Here is a 20,904-nt window from a genome sequence, read left to right as displayed (position 1 = left end):
CGGAGTATGTGTGACGTGCAGAGCGAGTGAAAATGGCGAGCTGGTGTGTGCGGGCGGCGAGGCAGAGTTACTCTGTCGTAGCATCCTCTCTTCTCTTGCGGTAATGATTTTGCTATAAACTACATTTTCCGTCGAGGGGTCGCTCTTAGTTGTGGGGGAACGAAATGAATGGTTTGTGATGTAGGCGGTAAAAGTAAGTGGTGAACTCAGGTAGTAAGGAAGGCTAATGACGACGACGACGTCGTGTGAGTATAGACAATGTGAATGATTGTTCACATTGATTGATTACGACATTTCACACGGCCGCCGCGGCACTCCTTCAGTTCTTTTCGGTGTGTCGCCAGCCGATACGTGTCCGTTACAGGTGCCGCAGATGAACTCTTATGACCGGTGCTGTGGCGGGCCCCCGGCGGGTAACTCACTGTAACCGGACCGTAACGTAACCGTAATGCTGCGATAATATATTATTATTATATTTATAATATAAATAATATGGCCCCCCCGGGGGTGTCCCTTCCTGCCTGCGACAACAACTCGGTTGTCAGGTCCTTTGTGGCCGTTGCTCGGTCCTCCGGCGCGTTCTCCCGTTCCGTGGTGCACGTGCGTGGCGAGCGCTGCATGATGATGACAGAAGGCGCAACTTGGCGCTCGAGGCCAAGCAAACGGACTCGCAGTGACGTCACAAGCAGCGCTGTCACCTTTCCCATCATGAGTTCATCGATGGGTCACTTTTCTCCAGAGCGACTTGCGGCCTTAAGCCGCTTACTTATACAGCTCGGTAATGTTTACTGTATCGCAGGAGGAGGTGGGATTTGAACCTGTGTCCTTTGGGTCCAAAGTCTTACCCCACCTGAGAGTAGAGTTATTACGTGTGTCCTTTGACAGCATACCACCTGATGAGCTGGGCTGGGCCATGCTGCTGGAGCCTTGGAGTGGGACAGCAAAGTGTCGCTGTTTTCATACATTAATTCATTTTGCCACGACACTTTTCTTCAGAACACTATTTACCCATTTATACAGCAGGGTAATTTTTACTCTGTCGTGTCCCAGTATGCACCTTGATCAAGGGTACTGCAGAAGGGAGGTGGAATTTGAACCTAGGTCCTTCAAGTCCAGAGGCAGCTCTAACCGCTACGCCACCTACTGTCTTGCCCTCTATCTTCTCGCAGCCCCGTCTTTTTCAGGACCGCGCCTCGGCCGCTGTGTACGGCTGCCCAGCAGAAGAGCAACGGGCCGAGCGCGGAGGAGGACGGCGGGGCGCCGAAGGCGGAACCCGGCGTGGCAGACAGGGCGCGGGCCGAGGAGAAGGCGCAGTTGGAGGAGCAGCTGAAGGACATGACGGTGAGAGCGCCCTCCTCGGGGCAGCCTGCTCGTGCCGATCGCTGCATCCGGGCAGGGCTCGAGCCTCAGATCTTCCTGGTCTCCAGCGCTCAGTTAATGGCAGACTGTGGTTAGAAAGCATGGCTTTCTGGAATTAAGCATTCATTTGTTTGTTTGCTTAATTTTTTAAATTAATTTTTATTGTTGAATTTCTTAGTTAAAATTATTTGCGTTATACTTCTGCTGAGTCCACCTCTTGAAGGCAAAGCAGTTGATGGGATGAAAAAGCCTGACGGTTAGAGACGCTGACCTGAAGGCTGTTAACCTGTCAGGTGAATCGCTTGCTGTAGTACTTTTGCTGCAGTAAAATGTTGAGCATTATAAACTGGTAAAATGTCATTTATAAAAAGCCTCAGGAAAGCAATGAGAAAATGAGCAAGGTTTTCATAAGTGTTTTCATGTGTAAACAGGACAAGTACAAGCGGGCGTTGGCAGACACGGAAAACCTCCGGCTTCGCACTCAGAAGATGGTGGAAGATGCAAAGTTATACGGTAAAAACGAGGGAAAGAATGGCTCCCCTTACTTTTTTCAGCATCTGGTTGCGTCTCCGGTTCCTTTATTACATCAGCAAAATCTTCATATGAATTTATTGAAGGGCAGACGCTTTAAGTGCTGCTGTACTTATACTACGTTAGTAATTTCCGAAGCGCTGTACGCTGCCGCTGGTGCAGTGGTGATGAAAATAACGATGTTTACCAATCTCGCCAGGCATTCAGGGGTTCTGTAAAGATCTGGTGGAAGTCGCCGATATCCTGGAGAAGGCGACAGAGAGCGTTCCCAAACAGGAGGTGACGGAGAACAACCCCCACCTGAAGAACCTGTACGATGGGCTGGTTATGACAGAGGTTCAGATCCAGAAGGTGTTCACCAAGCATGGGCTGGTGAAGCTCAACCCTGAGGGGCAGAAGTTTGACCCCTATGAACATGAGGCCCTCTTTCACACCCCTGTGGAGGGTAAAGAGCCAGGCACAGTTGCCATGGTCACCAAGGTGGGCTACAAATTGCATGGCCGCACCCTCAGGCCAGCCCTTGTGGGTGTGGTGAAAGCGCCTTAACGACTTCTCCGTGGCAACATGATCTGCAGGTTTTGATGGAACACGTTAGATACTTTTGTCTGGCGCCTTTACAGTGGAAGAAATCCTGCAACCGACCAACAATGTTTGTCTGGATATCACCTCAGCTGTACGGTAACAACTTCTTTCTAGAACACAAGATCTGCACAGAACTGTAGTTTTTCGAGTCAGTGTTCTTGTTCCCATTATCTTACATCCTCCCAGATGTAAATGGATTATAACACCTGCTTACTGTGTCTAATTACCCAGATTAGTTCTCTGAACCAGAAAAAGAACGGAACACCGGGCTGGTGGTCCTCAGACCTTCTTCGAGGTCTTTTTGAAAATGCGACAAATTAAGGCTGATTCCATAAGCAGTGTCTTTGAGTTCTCATAATAAATTGTGAAATTACTGACTGCTGTTAAGGAAGCAACCGAACTGCTCGTACATGAGGTGCACAAATGGGTCTTTATGTGTAAAGCACAGTACAGGTGTGTGGCATTTACAGATTACACACGGCCATTGACTAGGTAGGTCAAATTTGCGTATTAATTAAATCTTGACGCTGTAAACCCCTTTCTGTGGTAAGATACAATATATTTAAAGGCCTGTGCAAGTGCATTGTCAGTCACATATTGCAGTCAAGTGCTTTGCTACAACACTGAAGAAGGATCTTTGTGTAAAAAGTAGTAGAGGTGGGTAGCACTGGCTCCTCATGTTACACATCAGTTTTGGATATATTCTTTGTCAGTCTCAGTTTTCATGTAGTTCAAAGTCAAAATATTTCTTAATAGTATTAGTCTAATATAGTTTATATTATATCCCTGGTTTTTATAGAACTTAACTCATACATAAATTGGACATTTGTATTATTAAACCTGGGGGTGCGGTGGCGCAGTGGGTTGGACCACAGTCCTGCTCTCCGGTGGGTCTGGGGTTCGAGTCCCGCTTGGGGTGCCTTGCGATGGACTGGCGTCCCGTCCTGGGTGTGTCCCCTCCCCCTCCAGCCTTACGCCCTGAGTTGCCGGGTTAGGCTCCGGTTCCCCGTGACCCCGTATGGGACAAGCGGTTCTGAAAGTGTGTGTGTGTGTATTATTAAACCTTATAGTGGTTTAAAGGGACTTCAGAGTTATGAACAAAATGAGTTGCATACAAACTTCAGTCCTAGTTGTAGTGGTAAGGTGAGGAGCGAGTATGCAGTATAAACTCTTAAAATATGATTATAATGCCAGTTTATTTTTTTCTTTCCTCTTTTCCATAAACATTCCAAATTGAAACTGATGTTCCGGCACTGTACATTTTGAGGATTTAGCCACAGAAAATACAAAACTTTGAAAGAGTGGGATTGTATGAAAAAAATGGAGGGAAGAAGGTGGTACTGTATGAACATTTCGGTGTTGCCAAGGTTCCTTGTACTGCCATCTAACAAATGGACTTTAAAACACGATTTACAGGTATTTTGGAGACTGAATAAATGGTCATGACCGGCTCTATTTTTGGTAACAGGACAATGGATGTCCTTTTTTCAGAACAGCTTAGCAGCTCAAAGCTTCTGGCAGCATTCGCAAGGCTTGTAGGTGGTAGAAATAGCTTTCATACAGGACTGGCTAGTGCTTGCTGCGTGACCAAAAAAAGCATATGTAAACGTGAAAATGAAACTGAACAAGGATAATAGGCCACCCCTGACTGCCTTAATATGTTGTCTAGCACAGAAGTAACCTTGTTTTTAATGTCCAAAATGTAATGGTTGTGAGGCACCAATATACAGTCAATTACAAACATTGATTTTACATGTTCAAGTGGAGCAGGTACAGTTTCGAGCTTTCATTTACAGCTAGGGTCACTGATGTCACCCAATTCTCACAGAAAGCTGAATTCCAGGATTGTGGCAAACTGACAGAGTACTGTGCCTCTTTACGGTCACACACCAAGTTGGGGATGATGCCTTAGGTGATTCAGTTGGATCAAAATCGCCACTATTGTCTCTGTTCGGAAATAAAAGGTAGTGAAGCAGTAAAATGATAGTAATAGTAGGGATCTACAACCCCGTGGAATAGTTCAATACAGCTTCAACCTTATCAGGTTAGCTTGGTTTGTTTCTGTGTTGAGCAACATGAAGAGTCACAAAATTTGATGCTTACCCTATTCTCTGGGTGGATGAGCTGTTGGGCAATCTTGGTTTATCTCAGTTTTTTGGACAATGGACATAACCAAGGGCTACTTGCTAATTCTCTCATTTCCATCATGTAAGTAGATCAGGGGTTTCTCAACTCTTTGGTTTACACTAGTTTATCAGTCTTCCATTTGGATTTCACAAGACCTCACCATATTTCAAGGTCTTATAAGTCCCTCCACCCCCCAGGCAGCCTGAACTTCTGCACACTAAGGTGACATCACTGAGTAATGCACCAACCAGCAGCACCATCTGATACATTTCAGAACCATCCTGAAGTCACTGAGGCAGGTTGGGCTCACAGTGAACCCAACAAGGTGTACAGCTTGGAGCCGCAAGGTTCGGTATCTGGGGTTCCCCTTGAGCAAAGGCCAGTTCCAGTCTCAAAGTTAGCAGCCATCTCTGCTTGTTCAACACTTAGGCCCAAGATGAAAAAGTAGGTGAGGTCCTATTTAGTGGTGGGTAATCATGAAAACTCAGGACCTGCTACTGGTACACCTGTAGAACTAGGGCCTGATTCCCCCCCCTTTTTTGCTATAGCCAGCTGACCTGGGCAGGGGTGTTGAGGCCCATCCTGTCCTGGAAGGTAGAGGAAGAACCTCCTTATTTTAAATATCAGCTAAAAACTGTCACCAAGGCAGCAGTGCTATAGTACCATTGAGAAGGAATGTTTGGCTACCGAGTGGGTGGTTCTAACCCGATACTGGCAGTATCTGCTGGAGAGTTCGTCTGTACCAAGCATCGCCGTTGCCTTCTCCACTGGCTGTACACCACGAAGGACACCAGTGCTTGGAATATCGGTTGGTATTCCACTACAGGCCTTCAAATTTCAGGCAGTCCACCAGCTCGAGGTTACTACGGTCATATCCGATTCCTCCTCGTGTGGGCTGTCCAAGTTCACGCTGAAGGTTTCCAGAAAAGGGATAATTTGGTAGTGTAGCGGTACAGAGAGGAAAGCAAGCAGCTTTTCTACTGAACAAGAACAAGCAAACTGCTGCGTCTAGTTGGCATAGCTATTGATTACCTAATTGAGCCCCCAGTTCGTAGAGAGGAATCTGGTTCAGAGTGCGGTCCTGAAGACAGGAGTCTCTCCCAACTGTGAGACCTTGCTCCGCTTTCTTCCGGACTACACTCTGGCTCTTCTGGTTTCCAAGTAAGAAACCTGAGTCTGAGCATCTGAGAAAGTCAGAGAAGCATTGCAAGGACTCTAGCTTGTATGTGAGCCACACCTTACTGGATAGCATTTGTAACGTGACCTGGATTTGTAAGTTACCGCCCGTCTGTCCCCGAGGAAAGCGCAGGCGAAGGTGTTGGCCTCACTTACCTATCTGCATGGAAAACCATTAATGTCTTACCAGTGCCTGGTGTGTCCATTTGTAGTCACCACATGGACCTGTTCGCTGAATCAAAGTGAGTGAAGTAAAGTTCTTCATGAAATATGTGAATCCAACGGGTGTAGAACAACACCTTACTGAGCTTAACACACAGAGCAGGACCTGGAGAACAAAGAGGAGCAGCAGCACACGTACAGTAATGTGAACTTTAATACAAAACATGTAATGACACCTTGTCATGTGCAACAACGAAGTGAAGAACGAAGGAAGCCTTCCTCACAACACTAACTGTACAAGGCCTTGAGTCGCTACGCACACGCGACGCAGACAGGGACGTGTTTACGGCATGCTGAGACGACGACACGGAAGGCTTCTTCAACACTTTCCATTTTTAGTTCTTTTTTTCAGTTTTATTATAAAACTTATAAAATGTCTTCCTGAAATAAAATACTTTACATTTCACAGGTCAGCATTTATAATATTTTTCTGTTTTTACAAAAAATATTTTCTAAAATATTTGACAAAATGCCAATGAAACAACATAGAAACCTAAAGCATTTCCAATGACAAAGCATTTTTTCTTTCTTGCCTATGACTTGGAACTCTCATAAATTAACGAATTATTAATATGTGGATTTGAAATGCATTACTGACATTTTGTATACGTCCACACTGATAATGTGCAAGAAAATAGATGCTTGTTTTTCTGAGACAGGGCTGGGAGGAAAAAGTATCTTTTAAAACCTGAAAAATTAGCAGATATTCTATCAAAGTTGGTGTCTTTGGGAAGGAAAGAAATAAGAGCTTTTTCACAATGCCGACCTTTCACTGGCAAACAAACTGAACTGGAGAAGCAACGGCAAACATCTACTGCTGGGAGTTCACTGATTAGCGTTCAGCGTCACTGGCAGTGCGTGTGGGGCCTTGCGCGTTCGAGTTCAGGTCAGTGGGACGCTTGCAAAGCGATTCACGCACGGCAAGGAGAACAGGGAGCGGCTTGAAGTGCAGCACAGACCCACCCACACCCACACACACACACACACACACACACACACACACACACACACCGAGCTCTGCACAGGAAGGTACAAGAGAAACCCCAACAAAGAGCACGGAAGGACAGAACGCACTCCTCTACGAATGGTTGTGCCCACTAATGTTGGGGCTGTGAACACAAAAAATGTTTAGAATACAGAGGGTTTATAGGTGTCTTTTACTTTTAGGTTTTACAAGTATTTTTTGGCACAATACCGCTAATATTTTGAAGTCCAGTTAAATCCCTGAACCTTACATGTGGTGTCTAAACCCCACTGCCACCAGCTGACCTTCAGTAACACACACACACACACACACACACACACACACACACACACAACTGCTCTGGTCAGGAAAGCTCTCCTTCACTGGGGACACAGGGTCAGAGGCTCCTGATCTGTTCAGACACCTTCCCCCTAGGGCTAGTGCTCATACACACACACAGGAGGGAGGTGAGTGACCGTGTTATAGGGTCCTACCTCTCGCAGGTCGTCTCCATAACACACCAAGTCTGGGCTCCCCTCGCTCCCAATCCACTGAGCAACGTCCCAGTGCCTTCCGGACCGACTGCAAAACCCGTGTGGGTCCACATCCCCTGCAGCTCTTCACACCGGGGAGAGGAACCGCTGTTGGAGAGGGCGACCTGCTCGTGAACCAACACTGTTCCGGAACCCGTGTCTCCACTGCACCAACAGCTCCACTTCTCAGAGACACCAAAAGAGATCAAAAGCTAAACAAACTATAGAGCCTGGAAAGCAGCAGCATTTCTTCTCGCACCGCTGTGTCCCTCTTTGCTCCATGTCTGTTTCATTCCATCGGCAGTGAAAACTGGAGAAACATGAATTCAGAGATGTTAACACTTCCTGAAGCTCTGCAGGAGAGCAGTGACAAGGCACCTGCCAGTAGGTGACCTCAGCATCCTGCGTTTCCAGACCTCATCCTGTTACACGCTTGTCACACGCAGAGGCAGGAGGGAGCAGCACTTTCAACCCCCAGCGCTGTATAGTGTAGTGAACCGTAGTGAACCGCCTTGCAGCCGCAGCGACGTTAGAGCTCAAAATCATACACAGCCCAGCGCCTTTTCTAGTGCGCGACCCACCAAAAACACGGGGATTGTTCAGCAGCCACACGAGCCTCCCGTGTTCCACGAGGGCTGTAAAGATGCAAGTGTTTTGTAACCGAGCCTTGCAGAACACACACACACACACACACACACACACACACACACAATTGCACAAGAAACAAATACAAGCCTCAGCAAGAGGGACAGCGACACCGCAAACATCGAGACACTGTTACTCTAGCAGACAAACCGCTACAGAGACGCAGCTCAGTCTCCGACAGCCGTCTGGACAAAACAAGCGGCCCGTTTAAGGGGCGGATTCGTACGCAGCGGAGCAGCCAGTAAGGACACACGTGCTTTTGGACACTGACCACAGAAGGAGCATCATCACGACTGAGTGTCACGATTCACCGCACGAACAACGTAGAGGAGCCTGGAAGCAGACAAAAGCCGACATCCAACAAAATACGTCTGTTTGGCAAACTTCAGCTTTTCTTCCTTGTGCTTTTAGAAATAGTGTAAAAGCTTAATGCCCATTGCAAAACGTTAAAGCATCTTCCTTAAAAAAAGTTTTGTTTCTCACAGTAATGAGACTCCACGTGACCTTCAGGTTCATTGTCTCTGTCGGAACTGCAAGGGACACGTCCAAGGGACACGTGGGAGCCCGAGCAGGGCATTAGGTGACTCTTGTGCGGACAGAAGCCCATCATCCCTGCTCTTCCCGAAGCGTCCAGAGTCACGGTGGCGTCTAGAAAAGTCATAATGGACAAGGACTGAGCTGCCAAAACACTGAGCTGTAAAGGCTGACACTGAAAATTCTCTTCTTCATACCTGAAAAATGTCAACATAACTCTCAAAATGACTCTCGTTCAGTGTCCAGAACCCGGCGCACGACCCAGCAGAGAGAGACAGCACAGCTCGGATCAGAACCGTGGAAACAACATAGTACAGCAGTGTGCACAGAAAAGCATCCTGGGTAATCTGAGCCATGTGCAGCAGGACACAGAGTCTGTAAACAGCGCCCTCTGCAGTCCAGCTCGGAGAAGAGCGACAACGTTCTCTGTAGGCACAGCGTCGACAGGCGGGAGTGCGGCGTGGAGTGCGCCCCCACCCCCCTGGGACAGCAGCGTACACTCGCGGCTCTTTTCGCATCATCCAAAAATATATACTTTCTTCTTTTTGTGCACTTTTTCACTTTTCTCAAAAACAAATAGTCCTTTTTATTTATTATTTTTTTTAAACTACGTACACATTATATTTACAGGAGATGGCCGGGGTACAAAAGTAAGTGTGAAGACCCTCCGAAAGGCATTCGACTCGAGCAGTCTGGCGTAGGACCCGTGGAACCCGTGCGGCGCGGTCAGGTGCACAAACACAGAGGAGGGCGGCCACTAGGAGGAGTCACGCGAAATCCAGCCGCTTTCCGTCAGGAAGTTCAGGATCCTCTTTTTGAGGACCTTGTCCAGGTAGCTGGGCAGGCGGCTCTTGGCAGGGATGCCCTGCCGCTTCTGCAGGTGGTCTTTGATGATGATGGTCTTCACGGTCACGTACCGCATGGGGCTCAGGTTGAGCGACGTGCACAGTACCTTCTCGCGGTCCGACAGCAGCTCGAAGCCCGAGAGGTTCTCGATGGCGGAGAACTCGCTGTCCTTGCCCTCCTCCTTGATGCCGGCGGTGCCGCCCCCGGCGGTCCCGCCCCCCGCCCCCGCCCCAGCGCCGCTCCCCCGCTTGGACTGTGCCACACTCTTATTCTCCTTGCGCTTCTCGCGCTTGTGGCGTGCCGCCTCGTACTCGGCCGACTCGTCGAGCTTGGTGATGCCGTTGCGGCGGTAGCGCTGCAGCTCTCGCACCTTGGCCCGCAGCACGCGCTCCTTGTGCATGTTCTCGAAGAACTCCTCAAACTCCCTGTGCGCCATGAACTGGCAAAGCGCGCGCAGCTTCAGCCGCTGCTCCTTCTCCTCCTTCGTGATCTTGCGCTTGGGCGCGGGCGGCGCGCCGGACGAACCCGCCGTCGCGGAGGGTGCCGTCGATGACGCCGCCGCCGCTCCGCCGGCTCCGCCCCCTCCCGCCGCGGCTCCGCTCGCTCCGCCCCCGAGGGCCGGCTTCTCCTTCTCCTTGTCCTTCTTGTCCTTGCCCAGGAAGGCGGGAACCAGATTGTAGTCCCGCGCGATGTTCTTGCGTCGCTGGCGCTCGCGCAGTTTGCGCACGTACATGTCCACGTGGGCGCGCTTCATCTCGATCTCCACGTCGTCGTCGTCGTAGTTCACCGACAGGCCGCTGATGAGCTTCTCGGCGTCCTGGTCGTACTCGATCTCGTAGTCGTCCCGCAGCGGCATGTAGCCCAGCTGCTGCTGCTCGGCGACGGAGATGTCCAGCGGGGGCAGGGGCGTGGTCAGGCTGGGCGAGAGGGGGCCGCCGTTCGGGCACGTGTGGTCCGTCACCCGGTTCGGGATGCTGTCGGGGATGCAGGCCTTGCCCAGGTTGCCGTGGATGTACATGCTCACGTAGTGGTCCATGACCTCCTGCGGCGTCCGCGACGCCCCCACGTGAGTCGCCATGTCCTCCTGAAACGGCACGGAGCCGTTAGAGGAAAAGCAACGGCGGGGCAGCCGACGCACGTAGGCGTCGCACCAGCACACATGGGCACGATACCGCATTATATCATATACTACATATATCGGTATTTTATCCTCAGCAGCGGCGGTGCGGTTTCTCCTCAAGGAAGCGCTCAACTCGCCATCGAGAGAAGAGAAAATCATGGGATAAACGCCGGGGGTCTGCAACGAGCCGCACGCGAGCCGTACGCGAGCGGCACATGGGGATCCGCGGCCCCGCCCGCGTCCCTTCCGGCGCCAGCAGGGGGCGCAGCCGTTCGGGTTTCGCTTCAGAATGGGAAGGTGAGGCGCTTACCCTCAACTCCTGAGAGTAAAAATTACCTCAGCGCGGCGTTGATGGGAAAAGAGCGCTGTGAAGTTGGCTCTGTCTGTGTAGTTAACTAAATAACAGTGTTGATGACATTAATATAATTACACAAAACTTCCCAGAAGTGCCGCAGTCGCGCAGAAGGAGAACGAGCATAGAGAATAAACGTAATATATTCACGTTTGTGTGTGTGGAGCTCAAACGAGTGACAGTGAGTGAAGTGCAGCGCGCGCACACAGAGCGAGAGAGAGAGAGAGAGAGAGAGAGAGCTCTCGGTTATCATGACATGTGCAGTGAGTTACGAGTCCCTGTGTGTGGACTTGACAGCTGCCGTTAGCCCGCGTTAGCCCGCGTTAGCCCGGGCGCGCTCCTCCTACCCACCCAGTTGCCGAAGCCGTACTGTTCGATGGCATCGAGCAGCAGCTGCTCTTCCCTGCTCGTCCATCCTCCCTCCGCCTCGGGACCCCACAGAGTGAAGCGGCCGCCGTCCACTTGCTGGTAGCCGTGCCATCGCCGATGGTTGCCAATCTCGGCCCCCGCGGAGAAGCACTCGGGACACAGTTCGATATCCTGGCAGTCAGTGCAGCGGAGCCGCAGATTCGTCACGTCCGCCAGGCAGTTCACGCAGTACTTCTTCCCCAGGTCGGCCATGTTGCTGGCTCCTGCTTGTTGTTGGAAGCAGCAGTGCCTCGCAGCCTGCGCATGCGCACTAGTACGTCCTGGCTCCGCCTACTGCGTCTCATTAATATTAACAAGAAGGCGCCGGTCCGCTCTCATTGGCCGAGTGTCCGCGTTTCCAAGACAACCGAAAACGCCAGCGGAGGAAGCGCAGCTCGGCGTTCCAATGCCTTTTTAAAGTGGCAAATTTCACTGCCCGCGCACTTTTTCCCGGCGTTTTATCCCGCTCGGGAAAGTTCTACTGTCGTCCAAAAGTCGTTGCTTTCCAGTTTAGGCGGCGAACAGGGAAAGTTTGTGAGAGAGTTTTGAGATCGCCGCTGGTCAGCGCGAGTAACAGGTGCCGGACACTGATTTACCATGGAGAGGGAGGATGGCTCAGAGCGCGCCGAGGAGGGCGCGGAGGAACAGCCACAAACGGAAGAGAGCACCGAGGACAGCAACGGTGCCCCGGAGGAAGCCGAAGCCGCAGCCGCAGGAGGCGTCCTGGAGCAGAGCCAGGGGGGGTCAGAAGGTCATCAAAGTGGATCTGAGGATGCAGAAGAGGAACTGCGGGGGGGGTGGCCGGTAGACAGCGAGGGGCTGGCGCTCGACGCCGACGAAGATGAGGAGGCGGCGGATGAGGGCGGCGACAGGGAGGACGAGCTGCGCCCCGGTGACCGCCTGCTGCTGGAAGGGGGCGGGACCGAGCAGCTTCCAGGGCTCGCGCCGGAGGATGCGGGCCTCGGCAAACCCGCCGGCGACACGGAGGCGGCCCCGCAGGAGAAGGCACCGGACACGGACGAGGAGGAGGTCGCGAACACCCTGCGCCAGCTGCAGGACGAAAGGGAGCGTCTCACGCAGCTCAACGGCCAGCTGCAGGCCAGGCTGGCGGAGCTCCTCTGGCGCAAGACAGGAGAGGAGGCGCGGGCCGAGCCCCAGAAGGACGCGGCGGAGCCGGAGCGGCGCTACCGCAGGTGCGTGGCCGCCATCGAGGAGCTGAGGGGGCAGTACGAGCGGGACGCCGAGAGCCACGGGCGGCAGGCCGAGCAGCTCCGTCTGCAGGCGCGGGAGAAGCTGGAGCGCGTGGAGAGCGAGTGGCGCGCCCTGCAGGCCCTCAAGCGGGACGTGGCGACCGAGGCGCTGGCGCGGCGCGTGGGCAGGCAGGCGGCGCAGGCCCAGGTGCAGCAGATCCAGGAGGCGGAGCAGCGCAGGGAAAAGGAGCTGGTGCGCGCGCGCCTCGACAACGTGCGCCTCTGGAGACAGGTGCGGCGCTACGAGGCGGCGCTGCGGGGCAAGGAGGAGCTCGCCGGCGGCCTGCACTTCATCGACTTGGAGCAGCTGAAGATCGAGAACCAGACGTACGCGGAGAAGATGGAGGAGCGCGGCGAGGAGCTGCTGCGGCTGCGCAAGAAGATCACGAGCACGGTGCAGGTGCTCACGCACCTCAGGGAGAAGCTGCACTTTGTCGCCGAGGAGAACGAGGCCCGCCGGGCGCAGCTGGCCGACGCGGAGGCGGCGCTGGGCGGGGCGCGAGACGCGCTCGCGCACACCAAGCAGGCGCGGGACGGCCTGCGCGCCGACAACCAGCGGCTGCGCCGGCGCTGCGGCATGCTGGGAAACATCACGCTGCTGCGCGACTGGGAGGACAAGGTGAGCGCCATCGAGGAGCTCGAGCAACGGCTGGACGCCCTCAAGCGGAGACACGCCGAGCTCACGGCGCACTGCTCCAGCGTCAAGAGGAAACTGCAGCAGGCCAAGGGCAAGGAGTAGACGCGTGCATGCACGTGCGCGCACACACACGCATTGACACAGAAAGCGAGAGGCATTATCATGTATGTACATTATTACATAACATGTATGTATGTATTATTAGTGTGTCGGATGTAGGATGCCATGCGTTTGTTGTATTTTTCTCTCAGATGTTCGTCGCTTTGGAGAAAAGTGACAAATGAATACATGTCAATGTAACACGCACACACCGTCTGAAACCACTTGTCCCATACGGGGTCGCGGGGAGCCGGAGCCTAACCCGGCAACACGGGGCGTAAGGCCGGAGGAGGAGGAAGAGGGGACGCACCCGGGACGGGACGCCAGTCCGTCGCAAGGCACCCCAAGCGGGACTCGAACCCCAGACCCACCGGAGAGCGGGACCCGGTCCGACCCGCTGCGCCACCGCACCCCCCACGTCAATGTAAATCGGGCACTTCCTCCAAAGTCACTTACACCGATTTACCCGTTTACAGAGCAGGGTAATTGAAGTACCTTGATCGAGGTGGGATTTTAACTCGAGCCCTGTGAGTGCAGGGTGGAACCTCTAACCGCTGCGCCCCCTGCTGCCCCAAACTTTCACTTAGTTCCCTTTAGCATGTTTCGCAGTGGAAAACGTGGTAAAGATGCAAGTGCGATTTTACGTGCCGCACATGACAGCGAGCGTGCACAGTATGGTACGGGTAGGTGATCGTTCCCGGCGTGGATGTGTTTGCGATTGCGATATGCACCGTGTTCTAGTGGAGTGATAGTAACGCCGAAGGGGGCTCCACGCACTCGGGTCGAACCGTTACGTTTACCTGGATGAGTGTAATCGAGCGTCACGTAACGTCGGTTCCGTGGGGCTTCGAGGAGTTTCCACGCGGCTCCTGAAGACACCGGACGAGTCGTCGCGGCGTGACGCTGACGGTGTAATAAAACGGTATGAAAGAATAGTTTTGTCCTCTGCCGTCACCTTTGCACCAGCGCACACACCACAGCTTGAGGGCAGGGAACACACACTTACCACGTTACTTTTATTCACTTACCGTGCTGACATTTTCCCTCACGTTAATGTCACCTCTTGCTCAGTTAGTTCACTGTGAAAATGACCTGTTTGTGGCCCAGCGTCTTACTGACATGATGTACTTGGTGCAAATCGAGATCTTCTCAGTCCTTTACTGCTGCGTATGAAGGATTTCGACACTTTCGCTCGTTCGCCTCACTGCTGCGATGAGGCCCTTCCCATCTTCTCTCACTAACGTTACCACTGGATCATAATGAATAACTTATAGCGAGAGGCCACTCTTCGCACGTCTCATTCCGGCTGCGGCCTCGGATTTTTCTTCTCTCTTTTGTTTTGCTCTGTGGAAGATGCTCTGCGAAGTGCGCGTAGAAACCGACACTCCTGAAAAGTGACTGCGAAGATTTTCAGCCTCAGACTGAAAGTTTGACATCCTAATAGCGACAAATTCATTGCGTTGTTTCTGTGTTCGGCGCATGAAGGTCTATTGACGCTGGAACAAGTGGGACTGCTTCGTATTGTGATCCAACGACAAACAACATTTAATCTTGCGATGATTCCCTGGACGTTTGGACGACGCCTGTTCGAGTGTCGCCGACTGCAGTAAACATTACAAATCACATCGCGAACTATCATTTCCACACCGGTAACGAGCAATTGACCGTGTATCATTTATTACCTGTAAAAGATGTGGAACAATTAATATCGTCCTTTTTAATTGTTGCTTAATGGACAATTAATGAAATAGAAACATTTTCTACAAAACAAAATTATCTACTGATGTTTTATTGTAGTTGAGTCTTGTTTTTGACCACCCTGCCACATGTGCTTTGAATATATGTGGTATTTCCCCAGGGTGTGTGTGTGTGTGTGTGTGTGTGTGTGTGTGTGTGTGTGAGAGAGAGAAAGACAAGCTGCTCTCACTGGGTGTGAGCTCGAAGCAGAAACATGTCTCAATCACACAAAAGCCATGTTGTGCTGATGTGAGATTTTCTAAAAGCTCCGGAGACCCGAAGGAGAAACGCGAGTTTCTTGCAGTCGCCGAACGACCAGCAGGTGGCGCTGCGGAACCGGCTGGAAAAACCGCCTGTTACCGGTAACCGAAGTGTTTGTTAAACTTTTGCACTCTGTCGTTCTCACTGTTAAAAACCACAAACACTGACACGAGACGCGTGTAAATATGACTAAATGTGAAATGGTAAAAAGTTAAAATTCTACTTTCTAACAGTTTTTCCACTCAAAATTCTCCCTCTCGCACACAGCACAGCTGTTTACGCTGTTTACGCTGTTTACACAGTTTTTCTGCTCTTTTTCGGGATTACCACCAGCCCAGATCCGGTGTGTGGTTCCGCACATTTCAAGTGGACATGTAAAAATGTGTCAATTCATCTTTTCCGACGTTCAAAAACCTTAAATAAATAAATAAATAAATAAATAAACAAATAAATAAACAAAGCTAAAACCCGTTACGTGGTCTCGCGCTCACAGCACCGGGAAGCTCCGTTACTCGGTATCGCTGGCGAAGCGCAGGATCCGCCCGTATTGGCGCGGAAGTACAGCGCGCTGTGCAGTCAGTCAGTGTCACAACAACACTGCAACACTGCAACACTGTAACAGTGAGTGTAACACTTTCCCGAAGCAGAGCTGCGCGCGCGAACTGCCTCTGACAGGCTCTCTGTGTTTTGCGCGCCTTTAATTTACGAGTACTAACTAGTGTATTATACCGTATTTACTGCGGGCATCACGCGGCCTCATCATCTCTTCCTCCTCCTCCTCCTTCTGCTGGGGACAAAGAAAATATTAACAAATATTAGAAATGGGTGTTTATGGACCCAAAGGTTACGGATTCAAATCCCACCTCCTGCTGTAGTAGTCCCCAGCAAGGTACTTACCCTAAATTACTCCAGTAAAATTACCCAGCTGTGTACATGAGTACATAACTGTAAGGAGTAGAACATTGTCAGTTGCTTTAGAGAAAGTGCCAGCTAAATGTACTGTGTTTTACTACAAGTACATATGTGTACAGGTTTTAATGGATGTTTTAATTCAGTCCACGTTCAATTTCTGCACAGGGGCCAACGAACCGGCAGAATGTTGTTTTGACTACTTTGAACGAGATATCAACAAGAAGTTCATCACGAGTTATTCACAGACCAGACCGGACTGCCCTAAAAAAGGAATTATGTAATTATTATTTTTCTTAATTTTCTGAACAAGTTCTACAGGCTTCACTTTACTCCACCATTTACCCACAAATATACCTGAACACATTCAGTGTGATCCTAGTTTATACACATCTGTTACACTCTGAAAGAAGTCAAATATTATTTTTCAGCTTTTACACCAGAAGATCAAAGGAAATCTGCGTCAGTCCAGAGCAGGAATGGGTTCAAAAAGTCATAAAATACCTGGACAAGCGTATTTTTTAATAACCCCTGCGGCCTCCACGCAGACATGGGGTCGAACAGATTGACGAAAATGTGTGATGTTTAATGCGACGCAGAGCTACGGCTTTTCTCTCAACTTTGTGTGTCTATATTTGACATTAATTTCATTCAGCGCATTTATTAAATCTACTGCTTAGATGCTGTTTTGTGTTCGTGCAACCGAATGAAGTTGTACCTTTTAAAACGAATGTTATATGAACCGAAGGCAAGAGCTGCAGCAGTAGAGCAGTAAACAACAGAAGTGTGATCAGGTGAAGCGGAGGCCATCGGAGATGTTTAATCGTGCGAGAAGACCGCATATAGATTGTGTCGCGAGCAGCGATTTGCGTATGTTGATCCGGGGACCTTTTGGCTGATCGGTGCGATTGGTAACGCCATTCTTCTGTGAAAACATCCAGTCTAATTGAGATGCTTCACTTACGAGCAATGTTAATAGCAGCAGTATAACTGTACAACTCGTATTAACATGTTCTGTGGCTTCTGGGCCTCTTTGCTTTCACAGTGACGTCACACTTGTAACCATTAAAGGAGCTTTTGCAAAGTGTCTGGAATCGTCTTTCCTTCTACTCATTGCTTGGGTCTCCATATAACAGTCGAGTCCGAAAAGGGGACAGCTGGCAGCGTAGCAGTTAGAGCTGCTGCCTTTGGCCCCAGAGGTTGTAGGTTTGAATCCCACGTTCAGCTGTAGTGCCCTTGAATAAAGTATTTACCCTGCATTGAAGTCAGCGAGCTGTATGAATGGGTAAGTAATTGCATTCCATCTGTCCATGAGGACACATGCAGTTTACTGTAATGTCTGAAGGTGGACATAAGGGTTTGGATCTCATCAGCAGAGTGAGACATAAGTGCAACTTAGGAAACCAAGTACAGATGTGGTGGAACAAAGGGTTGCAGTGACTGCTAATTGATAAGGACCCAAAGTGAAACAGAAGGATGGGACCAAGATGTGGACCCAGAGAGATGACAAAGACAAGTGACCAGGAACTGCTCAGGTTCCAGCAGTAATACTCTCAGGAGCTGACCATGGATCAACAACTGCTCAGCCCCCCCCAGCTGCCTTTAGTGTGTGTGTCACTGTGCACCTGCTTCATCTTAACTCTGCTCTTGCGTTCCCAACATGATCCAAGAGAAATCACGAGGGTGTTTAGGACTCATAAAGTATACAGGACAGAAGCTACTTGCTGGATGAAAAATCCCTGAAACCTCATTAAAACTGACTAAAATACGTATTTTAGCAAGGTAAGCAAGAGGAGTTACCATAGTAAAGGACGCAACCGTGTAAACTGGGTTGGACAAATTCACTGACGCACAACATGGACTGTGAAGTAATACTATATGTCTGATTTTTAACTGCTTCTCATGAGTTCCAGGTTCTCCTCCCTCATGTCAGGAAGTGTATTTTAGCGCATCTGCCTGTACTTCCGTCATTTCGTACATGTGCCTGGGGGGTTAGGGGTTAGGGTTGGGTTAGGGTTATGATTAGGGTTAGGAGTTAAGGTTAGGGTTAGGGGTTAGGGTTACGGGTTAGGGTTAGGGTTAGGGGTTAGGGATGGGGGGCCATGAGCTCCTCGCTTAGGCCAAGGTGTGAGAGCCGCCTGCTGTCGCCATGGTTTCCAGTGGCTTTTCAGCGAGGCTGGCGGGACGCAGAGGAGGAAACGCACAGGACGGGGTTCCAGGAGAGGCCGACGTGGGGATCGCACACGGGGGGGGGGGGGAGGAGGGCTCATTCTGGGAGCGGGCCCGAGGTTCGAAGAACGCGGTTCTTGGTCCGAAGAGCCGCCCGCGGTCGTGGTGCGAAGCGGGGGAGGTCGCGAGCGCAAGTTTTGCGCTCCGAAAGGCCGTTCGCGGCCCGTGTTCCAAGAGCAGCGACGGCTGTGATCCGAGGAGCAAAGAAGCAGGAAGATGAGGAGGAAAAGGCGCGTTGAGTCTGCGATCGAGATCCCGCAACCGTTTGGGTGGAACCTTGCGCTCCGGTCACACGCACACGGGGATGTTCACGAATACACTCAGATGTGCCGAGCGACAAAGTAAAAGTTTTGTATTTATTTGTCTGTTTTTAGGGGTATGATCAAGTTTTATATTCATATTGTACTTCAGAAGTATTTTATGTGTTTTGAAGGAAGCATGTATATGGATACGACGACTTCGGTCGAGCTGCTATTGGGGGACAGTCCTTCTGCGGCTATGTTGGCGTGGGGAAGACACGAGGGGTCAGTTGTATTTTTTGAAGCCAGAAAGGGGATTGTTACGGGAAAGACTGTCTTGATGATGTATTTTATGTAATATGGTTGTTTGGTGGGGGGTGCGGTGGCGCAGTGGCGCAGTGGGTTGGACCGCAGTCCTGCTCTCCGGTGGGTCTGGGGTTCGAGTCCCGCTTGGGGTGCCTTGCGACGGACCGGCGTCCCGTCCCGGGTGTGTCCCCTCCCCCTCCGGCCTTACGCCCTGTGTTGCTGGGTTAGGCTCCGGCCCCCCGCGACCCTGTATGGGATGAGCGGTTCTGAAAATGTGGTTGTTTGGTAATTATTTTGTTGACCAACTGTAGGAAAATGGTGTTGGGTTTGTTTCATTGGTTGTGTGTATTATTGATGACTTTATTAAATAAAAAAAAAAAAGTCCGATCCGTTTACCTGCACATTCAACTTTCACAGTGAGTACTCCAGCTGGATGTGTGACCGTGCTTTTACACCATTTTCAGTGTATTTCTCATGCTCTGCAGCACTGTGTGTGTGTGTTTCATTTATTGACGTGCAGTTTCCTCTGCCATCATCAGTCAGTGCCGTAGTACCGTAGTATTAATAATTAATGTAGTACTAACTCAGTAGTAGTACTGTACTGTGCTTTCTGTCGTTAAGAGACGGTTTGTGACAACTACACTTGATTAGAAAAAGGAGAAATAAACGCCAGTAAAAGTGATTGAACGCGACAGGCAGCGAGTCCGTTCCCAGGACGTGAGGAAAACCGCGTACGGTACCTCGGTACCAGTGAGGTAAAACTTAACGCGTCGTGTCGTGGGGCGAACAGCAGGTGGCGCTGCGGGGCCACGAGTTTCCTCCCAAGTCCGGAAGTGCCCAAGTCCGGAAGTCGCTGCTCGTGACCCCGAGAGAGTAAGAGCGGGAAGAAGTAAATGGGCGCCTCTTTTCCCAAGTTTCACTTCCACGAGTTCTCTTCGTTATTCGCAGTGAATCTTAAAACTAGAAATAATCCAGTTTTTTCCCTCGAAGTGTTTAGAAAAGTGTCGGCGATTTAACTCTTATTCCTTAATAAATTAGTGTTGTTTCTGTGTACTTTTGGCGACTCGAGTTTTGTCCGCATTCCCCTCTTTATTATTCCTCCTCTGAGAAATGACGGTACACGGAACCCCGCAGAACGGCAACTCGCACAACGGGCTGTTTCCGTGGCGCGAATGAGGCCGTTGTGTGAGGGAAGGCTTTACTCTGTACTGCCAGCAGTGATCAGTCAGTGTGTGTCTCTCTCACTCACACACACACACACACACACACGGGGAGAAGCCAAGTGCGAAGTCAGTGGTCCAAGGTAAACTCGGTGTACTGTGGTAAAGTCACCCTGCAGCAGCTCCACACTTGTCTCAATCTCACCAATCAAATTCCCTTTATAATTGTTGCATTTATTCTTTTCTCCAAATGAACTTAGAATGTTCATTAGACGTTATTTACCCGTTTGTACAGCTGGGTCATTTTACTGGAGCCCTTCAGGGTAAGTACCTTGTTTAAGGGAACTGCGGCTGAAGGTGGGATTTGAACCTGCGACCTTCGGGTCAAAAGGAGCTGCTCTAACCACTACGGTAGCAGCTGTACGCAAGTGGTAGAGCGGCGACCTGCGTGTCCCTCCGACACATCCAAGCGTGGTAAAGTAGCACTCGGTTTGAGCACCGTTACATTGCTTCACCGCGATGGGCTTCGCACCATCGTGACACGTGTACAGAAGTGGTCGGGCTGCGACACCGCTGGCGCTCGACACGCTGCCGCCCTGTCAGCGACAGCGAGCGAGAAATAACTTTTATATGCGTGGGACGGCTGGGGGTGACGGGCGGAGAGATGTTTCCGAGTCG

The 20,904-nt window shown here is 50.8% G+C and overlaps 3 protein-coding genes across 3 annotated transcripts; 2 read left to right on the top strand and 1 right to left on the bottom strand.

The window, feature by feature from the left end:
* Window positions 1-3,362, top strand: grpel1 (GrpE-like 1, mitochondrial). The gene is made up of 4 exons (XM_029254768.1): window positions 1-100; window positions 1,170-1,341; window positions 1,791-1,872; window positions 2,090-3,362. The coding sequence occupies exons 1-4, from the start codon at window positions 33-35 to the stop codon at window positions 2,434-2,436; spliced, it is 669 nt and encodes a 222-aa protein (XP_029110601.1). The 5' UTR covers window positions 1-32; the 3' UTR covers window positions 2,437-3,362.
* Window positions 3,363-3,468: 106 nt separating this feature from the next.
* Window positions 3,469-11,670, bottom strand: tada2b (transcriptional adaptor 2B). The gene is made up of 2 exons (XM_029257477.1): window positions 11,343-11,670; window positions 3,469-10,603 (listed from the first exon to the last, which is right to left on the bottom strand). Exons 1-2 carry the CDS (start codon window positions 11,610-11,612, stop codon window positions 9,431-9,433), a joined length of 1,443 nt encoding a protein of 480 aa, XP_029113310.1. The 5' UTR covers window positions 11,613-11,670; the 3' UTR covers window positions 3,469-9,430.
* A 25-nt stretch (window positions 11,671-11,695) lies between these two features.
* Window positions 11,696-13,511, top strand: cfap184 (cilia and flagella associated protein 184). The gene has a single exon (XM_029257486.1). It carries the CDS (start codon window positions 11,997-11,999, stop codon window positions 13,386-13,388), a length of 1,392 nt encoding a protein of 463 aa, XP_029113319.1. The 5' UTR covers window positions 11,696-11,996; the 3' UTR covers window positions 13,389-13,511.
* Window positions 13,512-20,904: the final 7,393 nt, after the last annotated feature.

Source organism: Scleropages formosus, chromosome 1 (genome assembly GCF_900964775.1).
Source record: "Scleropages formosus chromosome 1, fSclFor1.1, whole genome shotgun sequence".
NCBI classification, from domain to species: Eukaryota; Metazoa; Chordata; class Actinopteri; order Osteoglossiformes; family Osteoglossidae; genus Scleropages; species Scleropages formosus.
Note: the sequence above shows the minus strand (reverse complement) of the source record. Positions and strands in the feature narration are given on the sequence as shown.